This window comes from Trichomycterus rosablanca, chromosome 26 (assembly GCF_030014385.1).
Source record: "Trichomycterus rosablanca isolate fTriRos1 chromosome 26, fTriRos1.hap1, whole genome shotgun sequence".
Taxonomy (NCBI): Eukaryota; Metazoa; Chordata; class Actinopteri; order Siluriformes; family Trichomycteridae; genus Trichomycterus; species Trichomycterus rosablanca.
The window spans coordinates 16196250-16220539 of NC_086013.1; the positions used below are offsets into that span (position 1 = coordinate 16196250).

The 24290-nt window shown below is 36.9% G+C and overlaps 1 protein-coding gene across 1 annotated transcript in view; it reads right to left on the reverse strand.

Moving 5' to 3' along the window:
- Positions 1-24290, reverse strand: part of LOC134303423 (astrotactin-2-like) — a 311971-nt gene that overhangs the window by 105860 nt on the left and 181821 nt on the right. The window contains exon 11 of the mRNA XM_062988832.1: positions 8227-8377. Coding sequence (XP_062844902.1) covers positions 8227-8377 — 151 coding nt within the window. The remainder of the gene's footprint in view (positions 1-8226; positions 8378-24290) is intronic.

Here is a 24290-nt window from a genome sequence, read left to right on the forward strand (position 1 = left end):
ACAATGCTGGTGTTTCAGCTGAGTGCAAAGGTTTGCAATCCTCAACAATCATTCCCATTCCTCACTAATGCTTTAGGAACTGACTCTGACATCACACAATGGTGTTTTAGCTGGATGGGGGTGTAAATAAAAAGCTGAACATGTTTGTTTCTCTTTAATTTATAGCCACGCTCTCAGTGTTTAGGGTTTCACTAATGCGTATGCTAATATATCAACAGAGAAACTTTAAATTGACGTGTTTCCCTGATGCATTCAGACACATTTCTTCTAACTCTGGCAGATTTATGGACCAGCGCGTGCTGATGCTTGGTGACAGTTTTAATAACGTTGTGGCTTAAATAAGGATTGTTTTTAATGATTATCTTCATACAAATGCTCAGATTTTATCTTTAACTTCTTAGATTCTGTTCGGAGACAAAATGCATTCAAAAACAAGATGCAATTTCAGCTTAATTAGCGTCGGACGTCTTTTCCGTGTCTAATCATGAAAGCGTTGAAGCATTGAAGCAGCATATTTCAGAATCAATAGTAAACAACATATTGTTCAATTTCCCAGCGGTAACTGACTACAGACACTCCAAACAGCGACCTATTACGGTACAGCGTATGAAGAATACTCTCAAACATTCGATATCCCGCCTGGTTTGTTCTCCCAGATGAAAATCGTTTATTGTTTGTTCTTCTTTTGTCTGTAACCGACAACCTTCTATCTTCTTCCTCCTCAGGTAATTCCGAGTGACCTTCAGAAGCTTTTACCGCTGTCTGTTCCACTCTCTCGGTGTGAATGTGAATGGCTCAGGAGGGATCCGCCACCAAACCACAGCACAGCAGTTCTGCCACGTCTGGAGAACAGTCCAATGAAGGACATACAAGCTCTCTTCGGTCATTACGTCCCTGTATGTGTAATGCCCGTGTTTCCTTTGATCTTTACATACCCGGGATTAAAGTCTCTCTACAAAATTGCCTTTCTTTATCATATTTAAAGGGTTTATACAAATCTGCTAACCAATGCATTTGATGGTGTAGCTCTTTCTTTATGCACTGGTTTGAGTCCACACAATTAAACGTGCATGGAACAGTGAACTCTCGTCAAGGTCAGAAAGAAAACCTAATCTGTCATTTAATACTAGAAGAACATTTGTCTAAACTGAGCATTGGGCGAGTACCAAGTGCAGGATGCTTAACCAAGGCAGAACAATACCATGGCTAGAAAGAAAAGGAATAATGGCTAAATAATCAGGGCAGTTGTAGCCTCGTGGTTAAGGTACTGGACTAGTAATCCAAAGGTCACTGGTTCAAGCTCTACCACCGCCAAGTTGCCACTGCTGGGCTCTTAAGCAAGGCCCTTAACCCTCAATTGCTTAGACAATATAATGTCACAGTGCTGTAAGTCACTTTGGATAAAAAGCATCTGCTAAATGCTGAAAATGTAAATGTAATCAATCAATAAATAAATAAATAAACACACAAAAAAGAGCACACCATAAACTCGAACCTACTAAGGATAGAAAAGACAGTAAAGTCCATTACTGGAACAGGCAGAATTCACAAAACTCCACACAATTGCCCGAAAACATGAAAAATAGGGCAGTTGTAGCCCCAGGTTGCCACTGTTGTGCCCTTAAGCAAGGCCCTTAACCCTCAATTGCTTAGACTGTATACTGTCACGGTGCTGTAAGTCGATTTGGATAAAAAGCATCCGCTAAATGCCAAAAAATGTCAATGTAAATAAAGAGAAATATAAACTGCACCCGCTACTCAATCCACCAATGAACCACCATCCAATCGCTCCGCAGCGAACCACAAAAAAAGCTGACACACCACCACTGGGTACCACTCGTGTCCAGGATAGGTCTGCACACAGTAATGCCATCAAGTCAAACCCATCAGCAACAAGACCGGCATGAAAGTCAGAAATGATCTGAGTTACAGGAACGCTTTTAAAGGGAAGTTAAAGAAGACCAGACTTTTATCCAAGCTGGCTTATGACAAAAAGATGCTGCAAAATGGGTTATACTGTCCACAGTCAAGTGAGCTGTCCACAGTCATATTGTCATGGGCTTTAAGGCAGCTAAGCTACAAAGAAATAACCCATTTACTTACTCATTCACACCTAGGAGTAATATAGTAGTTCTGTTTTATCACCGGTGAACGGTAACTTTATGTTTGCCCTCAGCGTCCACCCTGAACCCTCACCGCTGCCGAATGAAACAGGTCATTTAACCTTTGGACAAATTGACTTGTTATTTCAGCCTGTCAATACCAACGGCACCTCGTTGTGCCTGAAAGGCCACGATTCGTATCGACTAACAATTACGACTTAAAAATAATTGACAATCTTTTATTACAGCCCCCGGTCCGACTTCAGATAGCGGTATTTAATACTGCAGCCGTGATAAACATCAATACATCAGCTTGGGTCAGCTGTGGTCAGGAAATACTTTTATTCTGAATGGCAGTAAGTATAATTCATAAGAACTGTAGTACAAGCTCACCCGAAAATACATCATCTATTAATTCTGCCTCCTGGGGGGTCATATTTTAATTAACGACATCCCTCTATTACACCACCAATAATAATAATAATAATAATAATAATAATAATACAAAAAATAATAATAACAATAATAAATAAGTAAATTAATAATAATAATAATAATATTATTAATAAAAAATAATAATAATAATAATTAGTATTAATAATAATACAATAATAATAATAATAATAATAACAATAATAATAATAAGAAATAAATTAATAATAATAATAATAATAATTATTATTATTATTATTATTATTAAATAAATATTAATAACTAAATACAAAAATAATAATAATAGTAATAATAATAATAATAATAATAATAATTAATAATACTTAATAATAATATTTAATAATAATAATAATAATAATGGGCAACACGATGGCTCAGTTTGTAGCACTGTCACCTCACTTGCTGTTCCCATTCCCAGATGAAGCAGTCCCGGTCCTTTCTGTATGGAGTTTGCATGTTGTTGTTGTTGATGTTATTATTATTATTATTATTATTATTGCAATTATTATCATTACACAGGGTTTTCTTACTAGGTCACTATTTCATTTGTTTATTTTTGTTTGTTATTTATTTATGTTGCAGTACACGTGTGATTAAAATAAAGCCACTATTCCACTGAAACCTGTCATTATAGCTGACAGGGTTAATCGGGAACATAAAGGACTAAACAATGTAAATCAGTTGATTAAAAGCACGGGAGGAAATGACAGCATTTACCCCGTCATTACGCTGATTGGTTGGAGATGTTAATGATAGAGTCGCTGTTACAGCATTGCAGTACGACAGCAGCGTCGCAGCTCGGCATGAAGGCGTCGTTAACTCCCTAATGTGTTGATCATAGCAAGCAGGTGAGCAGAACTTCCATTTGGTTTTAATGGACTTATTTTCTGCAACTGTTACGTTTCAATCAAACCTTTAATTATGGGGTCGTTAGTGAGTAAATCAGCCAAGGAGGACTTTAACCTGTCTGATTTTACTTCACATTGTTAAGAGGAGCTGAGCTAAATTAGTATCAGGAGAAAACAATTATTATTATTATTATTATTATTATTGTTATTATTATATAATCATCAATATTATTATCAGGAGAAAAAATTTATTATTATTATTATTATTATTATTATATCATCATCAATATTATTATCAGGAGAAAACAAGCATTATTATTATTGTTATTAGTATTATTATTATTATTATTATTACTATTAGTATTATTATTATTATTATTATTATTATTACTATTATTATTATTATTATTATTATTATTATTATTATTATTGCTAGTAGTTGTCGTTATAGTAGAATTATTTATTTATTTTTTATTGTTAGCAATCAGTAACAATATTCTGTCATATCGTAAATCGTTTATAATTACAAATCAAAATCCTATTTCCAGAAAAGTTGGGACATGCAATAAAAACTAGAATGTGTGATTTGTTAATTCTCTTGAACTTTTATTTTGTAATTGTTAAAATTATAAAATATAATGAAGTTATTTAGTAAAAATATTGAAAATTGTATCTTTATATTTTGGTCAGTTTAATAAAAGTTCAGAAGGATGAAAACATCCCAGATCTTTGGGTTTCTTACATGTCCCAACTTTTTTGGAAGTTGGGTTAGTAGTTCGACTTTTCTCTTTTAACTTCCTGATGATTCACTTAAGTTGTTGTGTGTATTTTATCATTATTTAAAACACTAATTTTAGGGAAGTTCTGTGAACTCGAGCATTTATCCTCCGTACCAGTCCTACAAATCCATCCCTTCTAAAGTCCATTCAGCTGCTGTTCGATTGAGTAGAACAAATGAATTTCTCATATTAGACCGAGCGGTTCCACCAGCATCACTAACACACTGTAGTGCTGAATCAACACCGCCCGCGCCGGAGATCTGCTCAGAGCAATTCGTCTGGGCTCATTAAGCTCGGGCCAAAACATCTGAATAAATCCAGTGTTAGAAACTGTAATCTTTTGCTTTGGTCGGTTTGAAATTGAGATTCATTATTTGTATTAAGTGTTCAGAGTAACAGGCATCATAGTTCTGAAATGAAAAGTTGGTCGTTTAGTAGGAATCAGCGCAGCGTAGTAAAAACTGGACAGAGTGGAATGCAAAATTAATCCAACAAAATATGAAAATGAATGCTTGAAAATATTATTATTATTATTATTATTATTATTATTATTATTATTATTATTGTTACTATTATTATTATTATTATTATTATTATTATTATTGATTTTTAATTATTTATTACTATTATAATAATAATAATAATTATTATTATTACTATTATTATTATTATTACTATTATTGTTATTGATTTTTTTTATTATTATTATTATTATTATTGATTTTTATTATTTATTATATTATTAGTATTGTTGTTGTTGTTGTTGTTGTTGTTGTTGTTGTTGTTATTATTATTATCATTATTATTATTATTGTTACTATTATTATTATTATTATCATTATTATTATTGATTTTTAATTATTTATTACTATTATAATAATAATAATTATTATTATTATTATTGTTATTACTATTATTATTATTATTATTACTATTATTGTTATTGATTTTTTAATTATTATTATTATTATAGATTATTTATTATATTATTAGTATTGTTGTTGTTATTATTATTATTATTATTATTATTATTATTATTGATTTTATTATTATTGCAGTAATAGTCATAATAATAATAAGAAGACTGCCGTGTTGCTTGATATAGTGTTCCTGTAAAAACTTGATATGAAACTAGACGGCTTGATGTTGATGAGTTCAGTTTATACCTGGTCGGCTGAGATTACGCCCGACCGCGTTCACTTAGATAAAACGACTTGCCAATTAAATTTTTCTAACTGGTCCCGGTAGTGTTATTACACACCGACATCCTGACAGAAATTACACCGGCGCTGATTAAAACCAACAACATGAAACAATCAGAGCGCCGGATTCACTCTCAATTACACCGTTATCACTCGACTTCTACCGCAAGAGCCGGTCAATAACGCCGATGAGTTACGAGTCATTACGTTCCAGGAGCACGAGGAGGGGAAACGTGGCATCGATGAACCTGGAAACAGTTTCACGTCTCTTTTATAATAAAGCCTCATTATTATAAGTGTTATCATTTGTGATTTATTTATTTATTAAGTTGCAGCACGATCATTTGTACAATTAAGCAGGACGTTCATGCAGGTATGTTTTAAAAGTTTAAGGTTTAATTTCTCTATTATAATTTCCAAGGACTCTTATTTTGACAACAGGTCAGAACGTCACTTTGGTTTTTACTGTAGTTTTTAAAACTCAGGTTTACCGTCCACGTCTCAATCCTTTCATCACTTTAGTCTCACTAAAGTTCATCACACTCCTAGTTACTCCGTGTCCCTTATAATAACACACACCAACAGCGTCTTACTGACCAACTAAAAGTCCATCTACTCATAACCAATATACAGTGTATGTCCAATAAAAAACACCCTATCTGACACAACCATATTTATTTTGTCCGGGCTCGGGACAAGCACTGAGGGTGCACTGACAAGTGTGACTCCTAATGGCTATTCAGCCACCTCAACACCCCCCAACCTGTCCAGATGTGGTCCATGATGTATTTAGATACCCAACTGGCCGATAGCAGAGGGGTGGAATATTTTTTACAGCTCCATCTGAGCATCCTTATCATAAAATGAAATGAAATGAAATAAATAAAATTAAATAAATAAAATTTAAAAAAATAATAAATTAAAATAAAAAATAAACTAAAATAAATAAATTAATTAAAATAATAATAATAAAAAATATTAATATAAACTTTATGCAAAAGTATTTGGACACCTTACCATTAGCTCACTGACGTTACACAAGCGTGTCTTTGACCTGTTCGGTGCCTAGGTGGCGCAATGGGATATTCCACTAGCACACCAGCGTTGGGATTCTGAACTGTCTGAGTTCAGTCTCAGCTGTGCTACTGGTCGGCTGGACGCCCCCTAGCAGAAACAATCGGCAGTGCAGACAGTGCAGCAGACAAAATTGGCCACTAGTTTCCTGTGTGGGAAAAGACCGGATTAAAACGTGGGTGGGGTCTGTGTAAGGACCCTGGTTAGTAGCCCGAGTAGTAGCAGAAGTAAAGGAAAGGAAAAGAACGTGGAGATCAGTGTGTGACTCTCCATGCGCAAGACTGACCTCACGTGCAAATCCACCAAAGTACGGGCAAATAAGAAGGGGTCGATGGACCGTGTTTCGGGCGAATATACCCTCCTCGTACGCAATCAGGGTCTTCAGTAGCGGAAGACTAATTGGCTACGCTAAAATCAGGATAAAAAGCAAGAAAATGCGTAAAAAAATAGCAGTGCGTCCAACCTACTCCGCCCGTCCGTCCTGCGTCACGTCCTGAACGATTTCTCATCGTCCATGAACTTGCACCTGTATTATAAGCTTAGTGTTTACAGGATTACTCCAAACCTGCTTCCCTCACAATTTAAGAAGACAAAGCGTGTCCATTTAGGTGAGGAGTGGATTGAACGTTCCTCACTCCTCACTTTGATGGGTTTTAGAAGTCAGTGGTCAGTACAAAATCAGGTCACGACCTTCCTTTTTTCTCCAGTAAAGCAGAACCATTTTCTGAAGATGCAGCTTCTTTTTGAAGGTAATCCTTTAGAGGCTACAGGGCCGAACTTTTGTGCTAAAATAATTAGCTTTGCACTTTTTGGGGACTTTTGATTGAAGTTTGTAATCCCTTTAGGAGGGCACTCAGACCGGCTTAGTGTTTGGACGTGGCATTAGAGGGCAAATCTCAGAGAAACCAGTGTTAGACTGGATCAAATAAGACCACCAGTATGGTGGGCATAGAATTAATACTATACAGAAGTATTGGGATGCTTCTTCTAATTATTGAATTCACATAAAGCAACAATTGCCACACAAAGCATGTGGACACTAAAAAAAAAAAAAAAATTTATAGTTTTTAATAAATTTATAAAAATAAATAAGTTAAAGAACAAACAACCAGACAAACAAATAAATAAATAAATAAATAATAAATAAAAATAAATAAATAAATAAACAAATAAACAGACAAAAATAAATAAAAACAAATAAATAAAAACAAATAAATAAGTAAACAAATAACTAATTAAATCAATAATAAATAAATAAATAAATACATTAATTAATTAATGAACAAATAAATAGGCAAATAAATAAATTAAACAAATACATAAAAACTGATAAATAAATAAAACAAATAAGTAAAATAAATAAATAAATAAATACACGGATAACTAAGTAAAAAATAACAAATGAAATTAAATCAAATTAAATTAAATTAAATTAAATTAAATATAAAATAAAATAAATAAAATAAATAAAATAAATAAAATAAATAAAATAAAATAAAATAAAATAAAATAAAATAAAATAAAATGAAATAAACCATGCATTCAACCCAAATCTGCTTGGGATTCCTCTGTCTTCATTAAAGACAGTTTTTATTAGTTTTATTAAAGACAGGTTTTTATTAGTGGACAGTTTGTGATTACAGGTCGCTGTTGGCTTTTTGGATGAAGCATCATTTTCCTCTCAGCATTGAGGGGTTTAAGAATCCCAACAACCCTCCTGCACCTGGTACACCACCATCATTAGAATATTACTCTTAAGAGCTCGTACCATGCAGCCGGTGGAATCGAGTCGTCTGTCAGAGACACACTTGAAGTTCTTCCTGCAGCCTCCGTTGTCCCTGGAGCAGTCTCTGACCGGACCGAACGAGGACAGCAGATCATCTACAGTCTCGAAGTAGGTGGACAGCATGGCCTCCTCACTACAGAGGACACAGACAAGAAACATTAGACATAAAACATTAATTATACATTTATAGGTCACTTTAATGGGATACTGAGCAGGACCCTCCTTAGGTGTTGCCCTGATTGCTGTTAGTAAGATGCTTCTGACCCCAGCAAAGGGGTCTGAATACTTTGAAAAAGAGATGTTAGTTTTCATTTTTATTTATTTACTCTAAAGTACGTTTTTGCAAAATCATCATTGTGGATTGTTAAGTACAGACTGATGGGTAAGGGTATCACTTATATAAAATGCACAGTCAAGGGGGTATACATTTCTTTTGCACCCAATAATTTATATTTTTAATATATTAGTTAATAATTCTAATAAATATACTGTACATGTCAATGATTTTGAATCAAAGATCTGTTAAGACGCTCTACAGCATGGTTCGATTATCCTGAACACGTCAAACTTCATTCTGCCGGAGTGAAAGACGAGTTGCATCATCGAACCTCCGAGAGTGTCGCGACAATTACGTCCGCCTCAGAGTGTATATAAACTTCTGACTCCAGTCGTACATAGAGAGACAGAACTGCTGTCTGTCAGGAAAACACATCAGAGCGGAACTTTTACTAGAGGAAATCAGAGGCGGTTTTGACAGTTCAAAAAATATAAAGTCAGAGAGAGAGGGAGAGAGGGGGAGAGAGAGAGAGAGAGAGAGAGAGAGAGAGAGAGAGAGAGAGAGAGAGAGAGAGAGAGAGAGTAGGTGGTGGAGATAAGTAGGTGGATTGGCAGAGATAAGAAAAATGTCTGGGAATAAGAAAGTGTAAATGTCACCAGAACAATATTACATCCGGCTGCTGAAACGGGCACAAAAAATAAAAGATGAAGAGAATCTCAGAGCTACAGAGATTCTCATCTGTCCATCAAACACCAAGATAATAAAGACAAAACAAACCGTTCAGAGTCAAAAATATTTAAAGTTTGGATGTTTAAACCACCTCGATTTTACTAAAAGTTTGGGGAAATCTCTTTGTAGTTCCAGTTGTATACGAGGCGTGGTCCGTGATGACATGGGTTGATGAGTTTGATCTAGAGGAACTCCGGTTGCCCGTACAGAGCCCAACAAAACACGTTTGGGATGAAATGGAAAGTTGAACGTGATTAAGGCCTTTGTGGTTAACATCAGTGCCCACACATAAATAAATAAATGAACAAACGAAAGGAGAAATAAATAAATAAATAAATAAATAAATGAATAAATGAATGAATGAATGAATGAATAAAAAATAAATAAATAAATAAATAAATAAATAAATAAATAAATGAATAAATAAATGAATAAATAAATAAATGAAAGGACAAATAAATGAATAAATAAATGAAAAGTAATAAATAAATGAAAGTTAATAAATAAATAAATAAATAAATGAACAAACGAAATAAATAAATGAATAAATGATAATTAATAATAATATAAACTTACTAAATACAAATAATAAATAAATAAATAAATAAATACATAAATAAATAAATAATTAAATAAATAAATAAATAAATACATACATAAATAAATAAATACATAAATAAATAAATTTACTAACTAAAAAAATGTACAAAATAAATAATGAAAATTAATAAATAAATGAACAAATGAACAGACAAATAAATAAGTAAGTAAATAAATAAATAAATAAATAAATAAATGAAATACATAAAAAACAATCCCTTTACAGTTCCAGTTGTGCACAAGGCACGGTTCGTGATGACGTGGCTTCATGAGTTTGATGTGAAGGAACTCCGGTGGCCCATATAGAGCCCTGAATTTCATCCTATTGAACACCTTTGGAATGAAATTGAAAGTCGACAGTGATTAAGACCTTGATGTCTAACATCAGCTCCCAGGAACAGTCCCAAAGTCCTACAGACACATGAAAATCTTGTGGAGAGCATTCTTAAAAGAGATGCAGCTGTTAGAGCTGCAAATGAGAGGGGCAACTTCTCACTAATGCTAAATTTTGGAAACTGAAGGTCCAGTAATCTTACTGTCGGGTGTCTACATACTTTTGGCCGTATAGTGTATTAACCTCTCAAAAACCTCCAGAGCAGATGCTAGTTCAGACGTCAGACATCGTCATCTTACGGCTAATTACATGTGTGTCTTTAATCTAATCGAACACGATTTCCCGTGGCAGGTGAGCTGGCATCGCTGTGGGCATGCCCCGCCCGCCTTGGTCATCAGCGTGACAGGCCGGGCTTGGACCCCGGCTTTCTCACAGTTAGCTGCTCAGTGCGATAACAAGCGAGTCATTAAACGAGCACTGGAACACGGAGGCTCGACGCTAATAAGACAGCGCCAACCTAAACGAGGGCACTGCAGTGCCACCAGGGCTCGGCATGCTCACCCACTTGTTTGTTTATTACTTTTGTAGGTTGCTTGAAATCACTCTGGTGCTTATTCACTTTCTCCAGGCTGATCATTTCAATTTCAGGTTTTTTTTTTCCTGCTTTGCAACCGTTCGGCTGGTTCAGACCGAAATCTGATATCCGGTCCAACTCCCCGGGTACGAGGCTGATTGAATCCTGCCCCCGTTCCCGCCGAATGAAAGCCATTTTTCTTGCGATTCACCTGGGGTGGAGATTGCTACGGCGTTTCGTAATCCGTCCGGCTCTCGAGAATTTTAATCACTCCGGTTTGATCTCGCTCCCTCTCGCGCCCGAGCTCGTTTCTCCTGACGGCTTAATTGAATTGTCGGGTGACAGCCGGTGTGTAGCGGGAAACAAAGTTAAGCTGGTTTAAGCACGCGAACGTATACGCTCGCTCACACGGAGAAGTGTACGAGTAAAGGAAATACATCTGCACTGTTTATTCACTGCCCAATTTATGAGCTACACCTATTAAACACTAGAGGATTCTGAGTTTGAATCTCAGCTCTGCTACCGGTCGGCTGGGCGCCCCTAGCAGGCACGATTGGCCACTAGTCTGCTGTGTGAGAAAAGACCGGACTAAAATGGTTGGAGGTCGAATAAGAAGGGCTCGGTGGAGTGTGTGTCAGGCAAATATACCCTTGTTGATTGTTGATGACTAAAAAAAACAGAGGTGTCTGTACAGAAGTGGAGGAACCTGGAGATCAGTGTGTGACTCTCCGTGCGCAAGACCTGCCTCATGCACAAATTCTAACAACAACAACAATAACAACAACAACAACAACAACAACAACAATAATAATAATAATAATAATAAAAAAAAAATAATAATAATAATAAAAACAATAATATTAATAATAATAATAATAATAAGAGTAATAATAATAATAACAATAATAATAAGAGTAATAATAATAATAATAATAATACTTATTATTTTTATAATACTACTACTACTAACAACAACAACAACAACAATAATAATAACAATAACAATAAGAGTAATAACAATAACAATAATAATAATAATAATAATAATAATAATAACAACAACAACAACAATAAGCAGATGGTGTGAACTGTAATGTTTATCACAGTGTGTTTTTAATTCTCTGTGATTACAGTGATTACTGAAGCCACACGAATGTTCCTGCACTAAACACTCATTAAAATTTTTACCACAGTCACTATAAACTCATAATAAACACCGGCTCCCCTGCTGCTAATGAGCAACAGCAAGATCTCAGTACTGGTGGCCTCACTTTAACATCCGAGTAAGCTTTTTATTAACGGGGTGATGAGCACCTCAAAACGAGACATCCGGTGTTAGCCTGTCTCTGAGGAGATAATTAGATAAAAGGATAATTAGATGAACCCAAGTGCAGGAGACTGAACACAAATACAAAAAGGAATAAAAGAAATGAAACCAGTAAAAGAAAAGATCAAGGAAACAAAATGAGTAGCCAGAATTAAGGCTAGAACAGGGGCACTGAGGACGAGAGCAATACAAGCTGCCCTGCCAACAACCAACCAACCAGTCAGTAAGTCAGTCAGTCACTTCAGGAAACCAACCAACCAGTCCAGCAACCAACCAACCAGTCAGTCAGTCACTAAACCAACCAACCAAACAACAAACTCAACAACCAACCAATCAGTCAGTCAGTAAACCAACCAACCAGCCCAGCAACCAACCAACCATTCAACCAACCCAGCAACCAACCAACTGACCAGTCAGTCAGCCAGTGAGTCAGTCAGTAAACCAACCAATCAGCCCAGCAACCACCCAACCAGTCATTCAAACAACCCAGCAACCAACCAACCGACCAGTCAGTGAGTCAATCAGTAAACCAACCAACCAGCCCAGGAACCAACCAACCAATTATTCAACCAAACCCCAGCAATCAACCAACCAGCCAGCCTGCCAATCAATCAATCAATCAATCAATCTGATTTTGCACATAAGTTAGCAATCATGATGAAGGTAAAGGATCTTTCTAAAGTTCTCGAGAGAAAAATCTGTACAGCCACATTTTTAAATAAATAAATAAAGAGAACAGTACTCAGTATTCCAAAACTATTAATCTAGAACTCTTTGGTTTATATGCTATATATGTTTATATGCTATATGTTATATTTATGTTATATTTATGTTATTTATGTTCAGATTGTTATGGATTATAATTATACAGACATATTAATTTCAGGTTACCAGATTTTCTTTCATTTTAAATGTTATAAAGTGTCGTTTAAAAACACTGGACGGTTTGCGAGCATGTCGTGTGTCGTGTAAATGTATTGAAGAGATATCAGTAAGTGTATGAGCCGTTAGCCGACACTTATAAACACGACTGTTCATAAAACATCTCATGAAATAAACATAATGCAGATTGTGCTGTGGTTCCTCCTGCACTATTCTGTAAATATGTGCAGTACTTCTGTGTCTACTATAATAACGTTATTTTAATAAAAGTGCTTCGATCCTGTAGTTCAGTAAAGAATAAATAAAGAAAGAAAATAAAGGAAGGGAAGAACATACGTCTTCATCTTGACTAAATTGAAAGGAGGAGGTTACGTAATCTTTCACTGCAGCAAACACAGGCGAGGGAAATGTAAAATCAGCTGCTGCTTAGGAATACAAATGAAACAACACCAGCCGAAACCGTACGTCTATCCGTTATCCACACTTTCAATTCACACACACGCAATTATCCACACTTTCAATTCACACTTTCAATTCACACACACACAATTATCCACACTTTCAATTCACACACACGCAATTATCCACACTTTCAATTCACACACACGCAATTATCCACACTTTCAATTCACACACACGCAATTATCCACACTTTCAATTCACACACACGCAATTATCCACACTTTCAATTCACACACACACAATTATCCACACTTTCAATTCACACACACGCAATTATCCACACTTTCAATTCACACACACACAATTATCCACACTTTCAATTCACACACACACAATTATCCACACTTTCAATTCACACACACGCAATTATCCACACTTTCAATTCACACACACGCAATTATCCACACTTTCAATTCACACACACACAATTATCCACACTTTCAATTCACACACACACAATTATCCACACTTTCAATTCACACACACGCAATTATCCACACTTTCAATTCACACACACGCAATTATCCACACTTTCAATTCACACACACGCAATTATCCACACTTTCAATTCACACACACACAATTATCCACACTTTCAATTCACACACACACAATTATCCACACTTTCAATTCACACACACGCAATTATCCACACTTTCAATTCACACACACGCAATTATCCACACTTTCAATTCACACACACGCAATTATCCACACTTTCAATTCACACACACACAATTATCCACACTTTCAATTCACACACACGCAATTATCCACACTTTCAATTCACACACACGCAATTATCCACACTTTCAATTCACACACACACAATTATCCACACTTTCAATTCACACACACGCAATTATCCACACTTTCAATTCACACACACACAATTATCCACACTTTCAATTCACACACACACAATTATCCACACTTTCAATTCACACACACGCAATTATCCACACTTTCAATTCACACACACGCAATTATCCACACTTTCAATTCACACACACGCAATTATCCACACTTTCAATTCACACACACACAATTATCCACACTTTCAATTCACACACACGCAATTATCCACACTTTCAATTCACACACACGCAATTATCCACACTTTCAATTCACACACACGCAATTATCCACACTTTCAATTCACACACACATAATTATCCACACTTTCAATTCACACACACACAATTATCCACACTTTCAATTCACACACACACAATTATCCACACTTTCAATTCACACACACGCAATTATCCACACTTTCAATTCACACACACGCAATTATCCACACTTTCAATTCACACACACGCAATTATCCACACTTTCAATTCACACACACGCAATTATCCACACTTTCAATTCACACACACGCAATTATCCACACTTTCAATTCACACACACGCAATTATCCACACTTTCAATTCACACACACATAATTATCCACACTTTCAATTCACACACACACAATTATCCACACTTTCAATTCACACACACACAATTATCCACACTTTCAATTCACACACACGCAATTATCCACACTTTCAATTCACACACACGCAATTATCCACACTTTCAATTCACACACACGCAATTATCCACACTTTCAATTCACACACACGCAATTATCCACACTTTCAATTCACACACACGCAATTATCCACACTTTCAATTCACACACACGCAATTATCCACACTTTCAATTCACACACACGCAATTATCCACACTTTCAATTCACACACACGCAATTATCCACACTTTCAATTCACACACACGCAATTATCCACACTTTCAATTCACACACACGCAATTATCCACACTTTCAATTCACACACACATAATTATCCACACTTTCAATTCACACACACACAATTATCCACACTTTCAATTCACACACACACAATTATCCACACTTTCAATTCACACACACGCAATTATCCACACTTTCAATTCACACACACATAATTATCCACACTTTCAATTCACACACACACAATTATCCACACTTTCAATTCACACACACACAATTATCCACACTTTCAATTCACACACACACAATTATCCACACTTTCAATTCACACACACGCAATTATCCACACTTTCAATTCACACACACGCAATTATCCACACTTTCAATTCACACACACGCAATTATCCACACTTTCAATTCACACACACATAATTATCCACACTTTCAATTCACACACACACAATTATCCACACTTTCAATTCACACACACACAATTATCCACACTTTCAATTCACACACACGCAATTATCCACACTTTCAATTCACACACACGCAATTATCCACACTTTCAATTCACACACACGCAATTATCCACACTTTCAATTCACACACACATAATTATCCACACTTTCAATTCACACACACACAATTATCCACACTTTCAATTCACACACACGCAATTATCCACACTTTCAATTCACACACACACAATTATCCACACTTTCAATTCACACACACACAATTATCCACACTTTCAATTCACACACACGCAATTCGAGGCAATTCAAGATCAAGATCAACAAGATTCAATTAATTATAGAAACAATTTAATCTTGTGTTTAGATTAGTTACACCAATTAGTTGCAAATCAACCAACCAATTATTCAACCAACCAACTAATCATTCAAATAACTAACCAACCAACCATCCATTCAACTATCCCACCAACCAACCAACCAGTCAGTCAGTCAGTCAGTCAGTCAGTCAGTCAGTCAGTCAGTCAGTAAATCAGTAAATCAATTAACCAACCAACAACCAAACAACTCTCCAACCAACCATCTATTCACCAATCGTCAGTGTCAGTGAATCAAGTAACCAACCAACAACCAACCCAGCAACCAACCAATCATTCAAATAACTAACCAACCAACCATTCATTCAACTATCCCAGCAACCAACCAACCAACCAATTAACCAATTAACCTACCCAGCAACCAACCAACCAGTCAGTCAGTCAGTAAATCAACCAACCAACCAACCAACCAATCATTCAAATAACTAACCAACAAATTATCTATTCAATTAACCCAGCAACCAATCAACCAACAATTCAACCAAACCAGGAACCAATCAACCAACCAATTAGCCAGTCAGACAGGCAGACAGTCCGTCAGTAAATTAATTAACCAACCAACTATCCATCCAACCAATTAATCATTTAAATAACTAACCAACCATCAATTTAACTATCCCAGCAATCAACCAATCAACCAACCCAGCTACCTATCAACCAACCATTCAACCTACCCAGCAACCATCCAGTCAGTCAGTAAATCAATTAACCAACAACCAATCAATCAACCAACTAATCATTCAAATAACTAATTAACCAACCATTCATTCAGCTATCCCAGCAACCAACCAATCAACCATTTGGTCGGTTGGTCAGTCAGTCAGCCAGTAAATCAATCAACCAACCAACAACCAATCCAGCAACCAACCAATCATCCATTCAACTATCCCAGGAACCAACCAGCCAATGAATCAGTCAACCATCCAACCAACCCAGCAGCTCCGCACTTCCGCAGTAGATATCGACCTGCTACACTCACACAGCGCCTAATCCAAAACATCCAAACGTATATTTTATTCTTATGTACATATTTTAAACTGAGTGCATCAGCCGGCAGAACTCGATTGTATAAGTGAACATCTTTAAAGATTTTTTTCTCCCCAAATCCTCCTACAGAGTGACCCTGCGGTGCACGAACGCCTCCTACACAAAGCTCATCCTGCCTGCACCATCAACACGAGCACCATCGCCGACCTCCAACGCCGAGCACCAAACAGAGAGAACGTAACCATGTACGCTTTCAAATACACCCAGGCAGAATTTATTTATATGCATATTATTTAAAAAATATCTATAAATAAAACAGCTGCAGTGTAGTTTGGAAGCACGAAGAGGTTTAGAAGAGTAGATTCTCCTCTGCCTGGAATTTAATCCGTTTTATTTATTCATGTTTTACACTTTGGTTCCATTCATGACGGAACAGGTAGTTACTGCTTACACAAGATTCATCATGGACATTTTAGTATCTCCAATACTAACCTGATGACATTTTTTGGACTGTGGCAGGAAACCGGAGCTCCCGGAGAAAACCCACACAGACACGGGGAGAACAAGCAAACTCCACACAGAAAGGACCCGGACCGCCCCACCTGGGAATCAAACACAGGACCTTCTTGCTGTGAGGTGACAGTGCTACCCACCGAGCCACCCAATCTGTTATTCAGCAACCAGCCAACCAACCAAGTCAGTCCGTCAATCAAGTCAGTTATTCTTTACCAGATCAACAAGATCCTGACTTCCGGAGTGCAAGGACTTAATGTTTTTGTCTTTTTATAATTGTATTCATTCATTTTATCCCTTCTCCTCCAAATTTCATTATAGCCAATGAGTCTTCCATTGCTGGGGACATCAATGGTGTCCTAGGAAGGTATAGTCACCTGACACGACCCCTACTTATTCGCCCATACTTCAGTGGATTGGTGCGTGAGGCCAGTCTTGCGCATGGAGAGTAACGTGCTGATCTCCATGTTCCTCCACTTCTGTACAGGCGCCTTGGGCTACTAACCAGGGTCCTTACACACTGTCTACACTGCCAATCGTGTCTGCTAGGGGGCGCCCAGAGCTGCGATTCAAACTCACCTGGGTGTCTGGTTCGTGATTTTGTAATGCCATCTTATGATCGTATTGTTCTACCTCTACCTTGGCTATATACAGTATATATACATATACTTAGTACTAGTCCAGTACCTTAACCACTAGGCTACAACTGTTCACTGCAATAATTCCAGAGGTGTTTACGAGTGTAACTATCTGGATTCATTCTGGCAGAATATCCAGCTCAGTGGAATGACCTGACAGGAAGCTTTAATGAAGAATTAGGACGCAGGTGATTAATGATCCCTGTTAAAAATGCTAATAGCTAAGCACGTTCTAAAAAAGCCCAGCCAAGCAAATCTTCTAACCGAGCAGCACTAATCATGAAGCGTAGCTCCGAGTGAAACTGTGTGGATCATTACCAAGGTCTTTCCCTCCGAAGCCTTCGTGAGCAGAACACTCGACCGATATTTATATATATATAAATAATTAATAAATAATAGGTAAATGTTACAAGCAGATATCAAACAAAGAACCATAAATCAGGCACTGCAACCACACCAACAGCTTCACGGTTTGAGACTATTTTAGCTTGAAAGAGCCAGTTGAAAGTTGTTTTATCTAAAATTAATAATGTATTTAACTAAATAATAATAATAATAATAATAATAATAATAATAATTACATACAAATATTCTACACAAATGAAGCACTTATATATTTAACTTATCAACATGTTAAAAAACTAAACCAATTTAAACAATCACAATAAATAAATAAATAAATAAATAAATAAAAATTGTAAATACATTTAAATTACAATAACTTTAATTATTTTTAAATACTTATTTAATTATTAAATAATTAATTAATTATTAATTAATTGGTTAATAAATAAATAAATACAAATAAATACAAATAAATAATTGTAAATAAATAAATTAATTAATTAAAATATCAATATTAAATATAAATAAAAATATAAATAAATAAATAAAAATGAAAAATGTATATATAAATAATCATCAAGTTTAGGTTCATGTAAAAAATTTACATGATTTATAAAAAATAGATAATAAAATCTACACATCAGGGTGTACCAGTTAACCCCTTAAAGCCAGTACACAATGCAAAAATGGGCAAGTTATAGCCTAGTGGTTAAGGTACTGGACCAGTAATCAAAAGATCGCTGGTTCAAGCCTCACCACTGCCAGGTTGCCTCTGTTGGGTCCCTCAGCAAGACCCTTCACCCTCAATTGCATAGACTGTATTCTGTCACAGTACTGAAAGTTGCCATTGTAGAGTTGTTTTGGCTGTATGCTTTGGGTCACTGTCTTGTTGAAAGGTCTGAGTTTCCATTTACTCTAGAAGAGGTTGCTATTTATAAAAAGCTCCAGAGATGCAACCTGTAAAACTTTTTTAGGCTGACTGGGCTCCTTCTCACCGGGATGCCCAATTTGGCCAGATATCCTCTAGGAGAGTTCAAGGATGTGCCAATTTTCATCCATTTTAAAATGATTGAGGCCACCGTGGTCCTGTGAACGCTCAAAGCTTTCGATACGGGTTTATATTCTCGCTTTGATCTCACAAACAGTTCCTTGGATTTTATGGCTTGTTTTCATTCTCACACTACAGTGTACAGTGTGTATCTGAGATATGAAATAAATAAATACATAATAAAACGTATTCATTAAACACTTAAAATCGACGGAACGAAACCTTCAGGCTGGATGAGATGCATCTTGATTTTTCATTCAGTGGAATGTACAGCAGAACAGAACCCGTACGGATCGTAAATACAGGACGGATTTCTTTTTGATTGGAAGAGTGCAGCGAGACCTCTTAAATCTCTTCACTGATGAAAATCTACTTAGACGTGAACTATAAGTGCTCTCGGCTTTAACAAGGGCCGGTCAGAAATAAACCGCTCGGCCTCGCTCACTCCACATCGCTACGTTTCTCTCTGTAGATGAATTGTACTCACGTCCCAACATGAGCTGAGCATAATGAAACCTGTATTTTTATAATTGCAATTGCTTAGTTACGTGAATTCAAGGAGCACAAATTAATTATTGTGGATTCTTAACCCTTTAATGGTCAATTAATACAGAGGTACCTTGAAACTCGACGTCAAGTGGCGTTGAGTATCAAGTTATTTATTTATGTTTTTCCCATATGGATGTTTGGGAAACCTGTTAATGCGTCCATGGTCCCGTAGACCTGAATATATTTTAGTCTCATGTAAAATAATGAGGTTGTTTTTGACACTAATACATTGAAAATAACACAAATATAATATAAAAACACTGAAATACAATTAAAACAGTTAAAATGAATAAAAAATACAATAAAAGCTACTTTAGCTTTACTTCTTTATTGTTTCCTTATGCTTCTGCTCTGATTGAGGAGAACAAAGCTAACCCATGCCCCCTCCGACACGTGGGCAGCAGCCGTATGCATCTTATCATCTACACTTTGACGAGTGCAGTGCAGCTCAGCGTTGTGTACGGAGAGACTCACCCTGAGAGCACGCTTTTCTCATCTCTGTGCAGGCGCCATCAATCAGCCAGCAGAGGTCGTAATTGCACCAGTCATGAGAGAGAGACCCCATCCAGCTGAACAACAGGCCAATCGTTGTTTATGTGGCCGTTCAGCCTTAGCCGGCAGGCAGAGCTGAGATTCGATACGATGTATTCGAGATCCCAGCTCTGGGTCCAGCATGTGTTTTTACCGCTGTGCCACCTGAGCGGGGATTTAAGCTTTATTTTGAACCAGAAGCGTTTTAGACTCTGGGAGAAGCTGATTCTGATTCTCACAGCTTCTCAGAAGCTCAAGTTTAAAAGTGAAACAGGGAGGAAAATCCAGGAGCTTTCAGACTGGATCCGACGCTTATTCCACACAAATGCAGATTCGTCTCATATTCACACTTTGATGACGTTTTACCGCACCGATCAAGCTGAATGTCTTTCATGGATGATTTTTCAGCTGCTAGCTTCAAGTTGACATAAAGGTTAGAAAGGCTGTTTTCTTAAAACTACAGCGTCATCTACCAATATTTTTGAGTTTAACACATCAACCAAAGAGCAGACACGCCCCAGACAGGATTAATTAAATTCAGCTTCTTTTTATCCAAGTATTTAGACTCTGAATGGTTGAGCAGACCTTTAAAGGGTTAAGAAGATCGATGCACCAAATGACTCTGGCTCTTAATCTTTATTATTAAGGCTGAACTACAATTGGGGTGGCACGGTGGCATGGCGGGTACCACTACTGATCTTGTTCAAGGTTTTACTAAAAATACAGCAACACAATCACTCAAGTAATGAATCTTATACTGGATTAACGTCACAATCACCTTGATGCTACATGAAAAACAACGTCTGGTCAGTAGGACGTCACCTGTCCATGACACTTTCTTAGCAATATATCCAACAGACCTTCAGTGATGTGCTTCCCTTGTGTCCAAGCCAATGAAAAAAATTCCTTTAATTCAGTAATAATAATAATAAGTTCAGTTTATAAAGCGCCTTTCACATACACAAGGACACTTTCAAAGCAAATATTAGAGGAAAGAACATATAGCATCATAAAAGAGCTCAGCACAACTAACACATAGAGAAAAAAGAATATTGTGCAGTGAAGAGGCACCAGAGAAGCAATTATGCCAAAAAGCACACAGTGTACTCTCAAACCCGAAATCCGTACCAATAACTGACAACTATGGACATTACATTCTGTTAAAAAATGGTTTCTGTATCCAGGGTGATGGGGACTCGACTCGTGACTCGCATAAAATGACTTGTGGACAACAAAAGTCAGCAACATTAGTTTCGTGTGAAAATATATACAGTGTATCACAAAAGTGAGTACACCCCTCACATTTCTGCAGATATTTAAGTATATCTTTTCATGGGACAACCCTGACAAAATGACACTTTGACACAATGAAAAGTAGTCTGTGTGCAGCTTATATAACAGTGTAAATTTATTCTTCCCTCAAAATAACTCAATATACAGCCATTAATGTCTAAACCACCGGCAACAAAAGTGAGTACACCCCTAAGAGACTACACCCCTAAATGTCCAAATTGAGCACTGCTTGTCATTTTTCCTCCAAAATGTCATGTGATTTGTTAGTGTTACTAGGTCTCAGGTGTGCATAGGGAGCAGTTGTGTTCAATTTAGTAGTACAGCTCTCACACTCTCTCATACTGGTCACTAAAAGTTCCAACATGGCACCTCATGGCAAAGAACTCTCTGAGGATCTTAAAAGACGAATTGTTGCGCTACATGAAGATGGCCAAGGCTACAAGAAGATTGCCAACACCCTGAAACTGAGCTGCAGCACAGTGGCCAAGATCAATCAGCGTTTTAAAAGAGCAGGGTCCACTCAGAACAGACCTCGCGTTGGTCGTCCAAAGAAGCTGAGTGCACGTGCTCAGCGTCACATCCAACTGCTGTCTTTGAAAGATAGGCGCAGGAGTGCTGTCAGCATTGCTGCAGAGATTGAAAAGGTGGGGGGTCAGCCTGTCAGTGCTCAGACCATACGCCGCACACTACATCAAATTGGTCTGCATGGCTGTCACCCCAGAAGGAAGCCTCTTCTGAAGTCTCTACACAAGAAAGCCCACAAACAGTTTGCTGAAGACATGTCAACAAAGGACATGGATTACTGGAACCATGTCCTATGGTCTGATGAGACCAAGATTAATTTGTTTGGTTCAGATGGTCTCAAGCATGTGTGGCGGCAATCAGGTGAGGAGTACAAAGATAAGTGTGTCATGCCTACAGTCAAGCATGGTGGTGGGAATGCCATGGTCTGGGGCTGCATGAGTGCAGCAGGTGTTGGGGAGTTACATTTCATTGAGGGACACATGAACTCCAATATGTACTGTGAAATACTGAAGCAGAGCATGATCCCCTCCCTCCGGAAACTGGGTCGCAGGGCAGTGTTCCAGCATGATAATGACCCCAAACACACCTCTAAGACGACCACTGCTTTATTGAAGAGGCTGAGGGTAAAGGTGATGGACTGGCCAAGCATGTCTCCAGACCTAAACCCAATAGAACATCTTTGGGGCATCCTCAAGCGGAAGGTGGAGGAGCGCAAAGTCTCGAATATCCGCCAGCTCCGTGATGTCGTCATGGAGGAGTGGAAAAGCATTCCAGTGGCAACCTGTGAAGCTCTGGTAAACTCCATGCCCAGGAGAGTTAAGGCAGTTCTGTGAAATAATGGTGGCCACACAAAATATTGACACTTCAGGAACTTTCACTAAGGGGTGTACTCACTTTTGTTGCTGGTGGTTTAGACATTAATGGCTGTATATTGAGTTATTTTGAGGGAAGAATAAATTTACACTGTTATATAAGCTGCACACAGACTACTTTTCATTGTGTCAAAGTGTCATTTTGTCAGTGTTGTCCCATGAAAAGATATACTTAAATATCTGCAGAAATGTGAGGGGTGTACTCACTTTTGTGATACACTGTATATATATATATATATATATATATATATATATATATATATATATATATGATCCGACATGATTCTGATCGTGTCGTATTCTGCTCTCTAATAACGCTCCGGCTGCCTTAACCCACAACACACGCAATGGGTAAATGTTCCAGCCAGCTTCCGGTATATTGATGAAGCGTCGCTCCCTACTTAAAACGGTGGAATACCCTACGTAGTGCACTTCACAGTAACAGATAATGTGAATGGAACGCTCCTACAGAATTGGTGCTAATGATTTTAAGAATTGCTTCTGAACCAATCAGACCCTCTGATTGTAATTGTTAGTAAGAAATGCTGTTATTTGCATTTATTCAGTTTGCGTCACACAGATGACGTGGTAATGAAACGCTTGATCGGCTTTCTAACGAGTTCGTGTTTTACTTCACAACCGGGAAAAGTTTGGAGGTTTTTAATTATAAGCACATTTACAGAATAACGGATTCTATTCCTAATGGGACACACACTTATAAATTTAATAACATCTGGAAGAACATAAGCTAAGGTAAGCAGTATTATGGATTTTTTGCTGTGTTTGGGATTTTGACCACTGTGCCGTAATTTGCAATGAAAACAAAACGTCATTTTAAGCTTTTAACTGGTACCCAGGAGAGTAAAGGCACAAAGTAAAACGGCTAAATACACTCACTCATCTGTTGTTGTTTTTATCTGAATTTACAGAATATTTGTTTATTT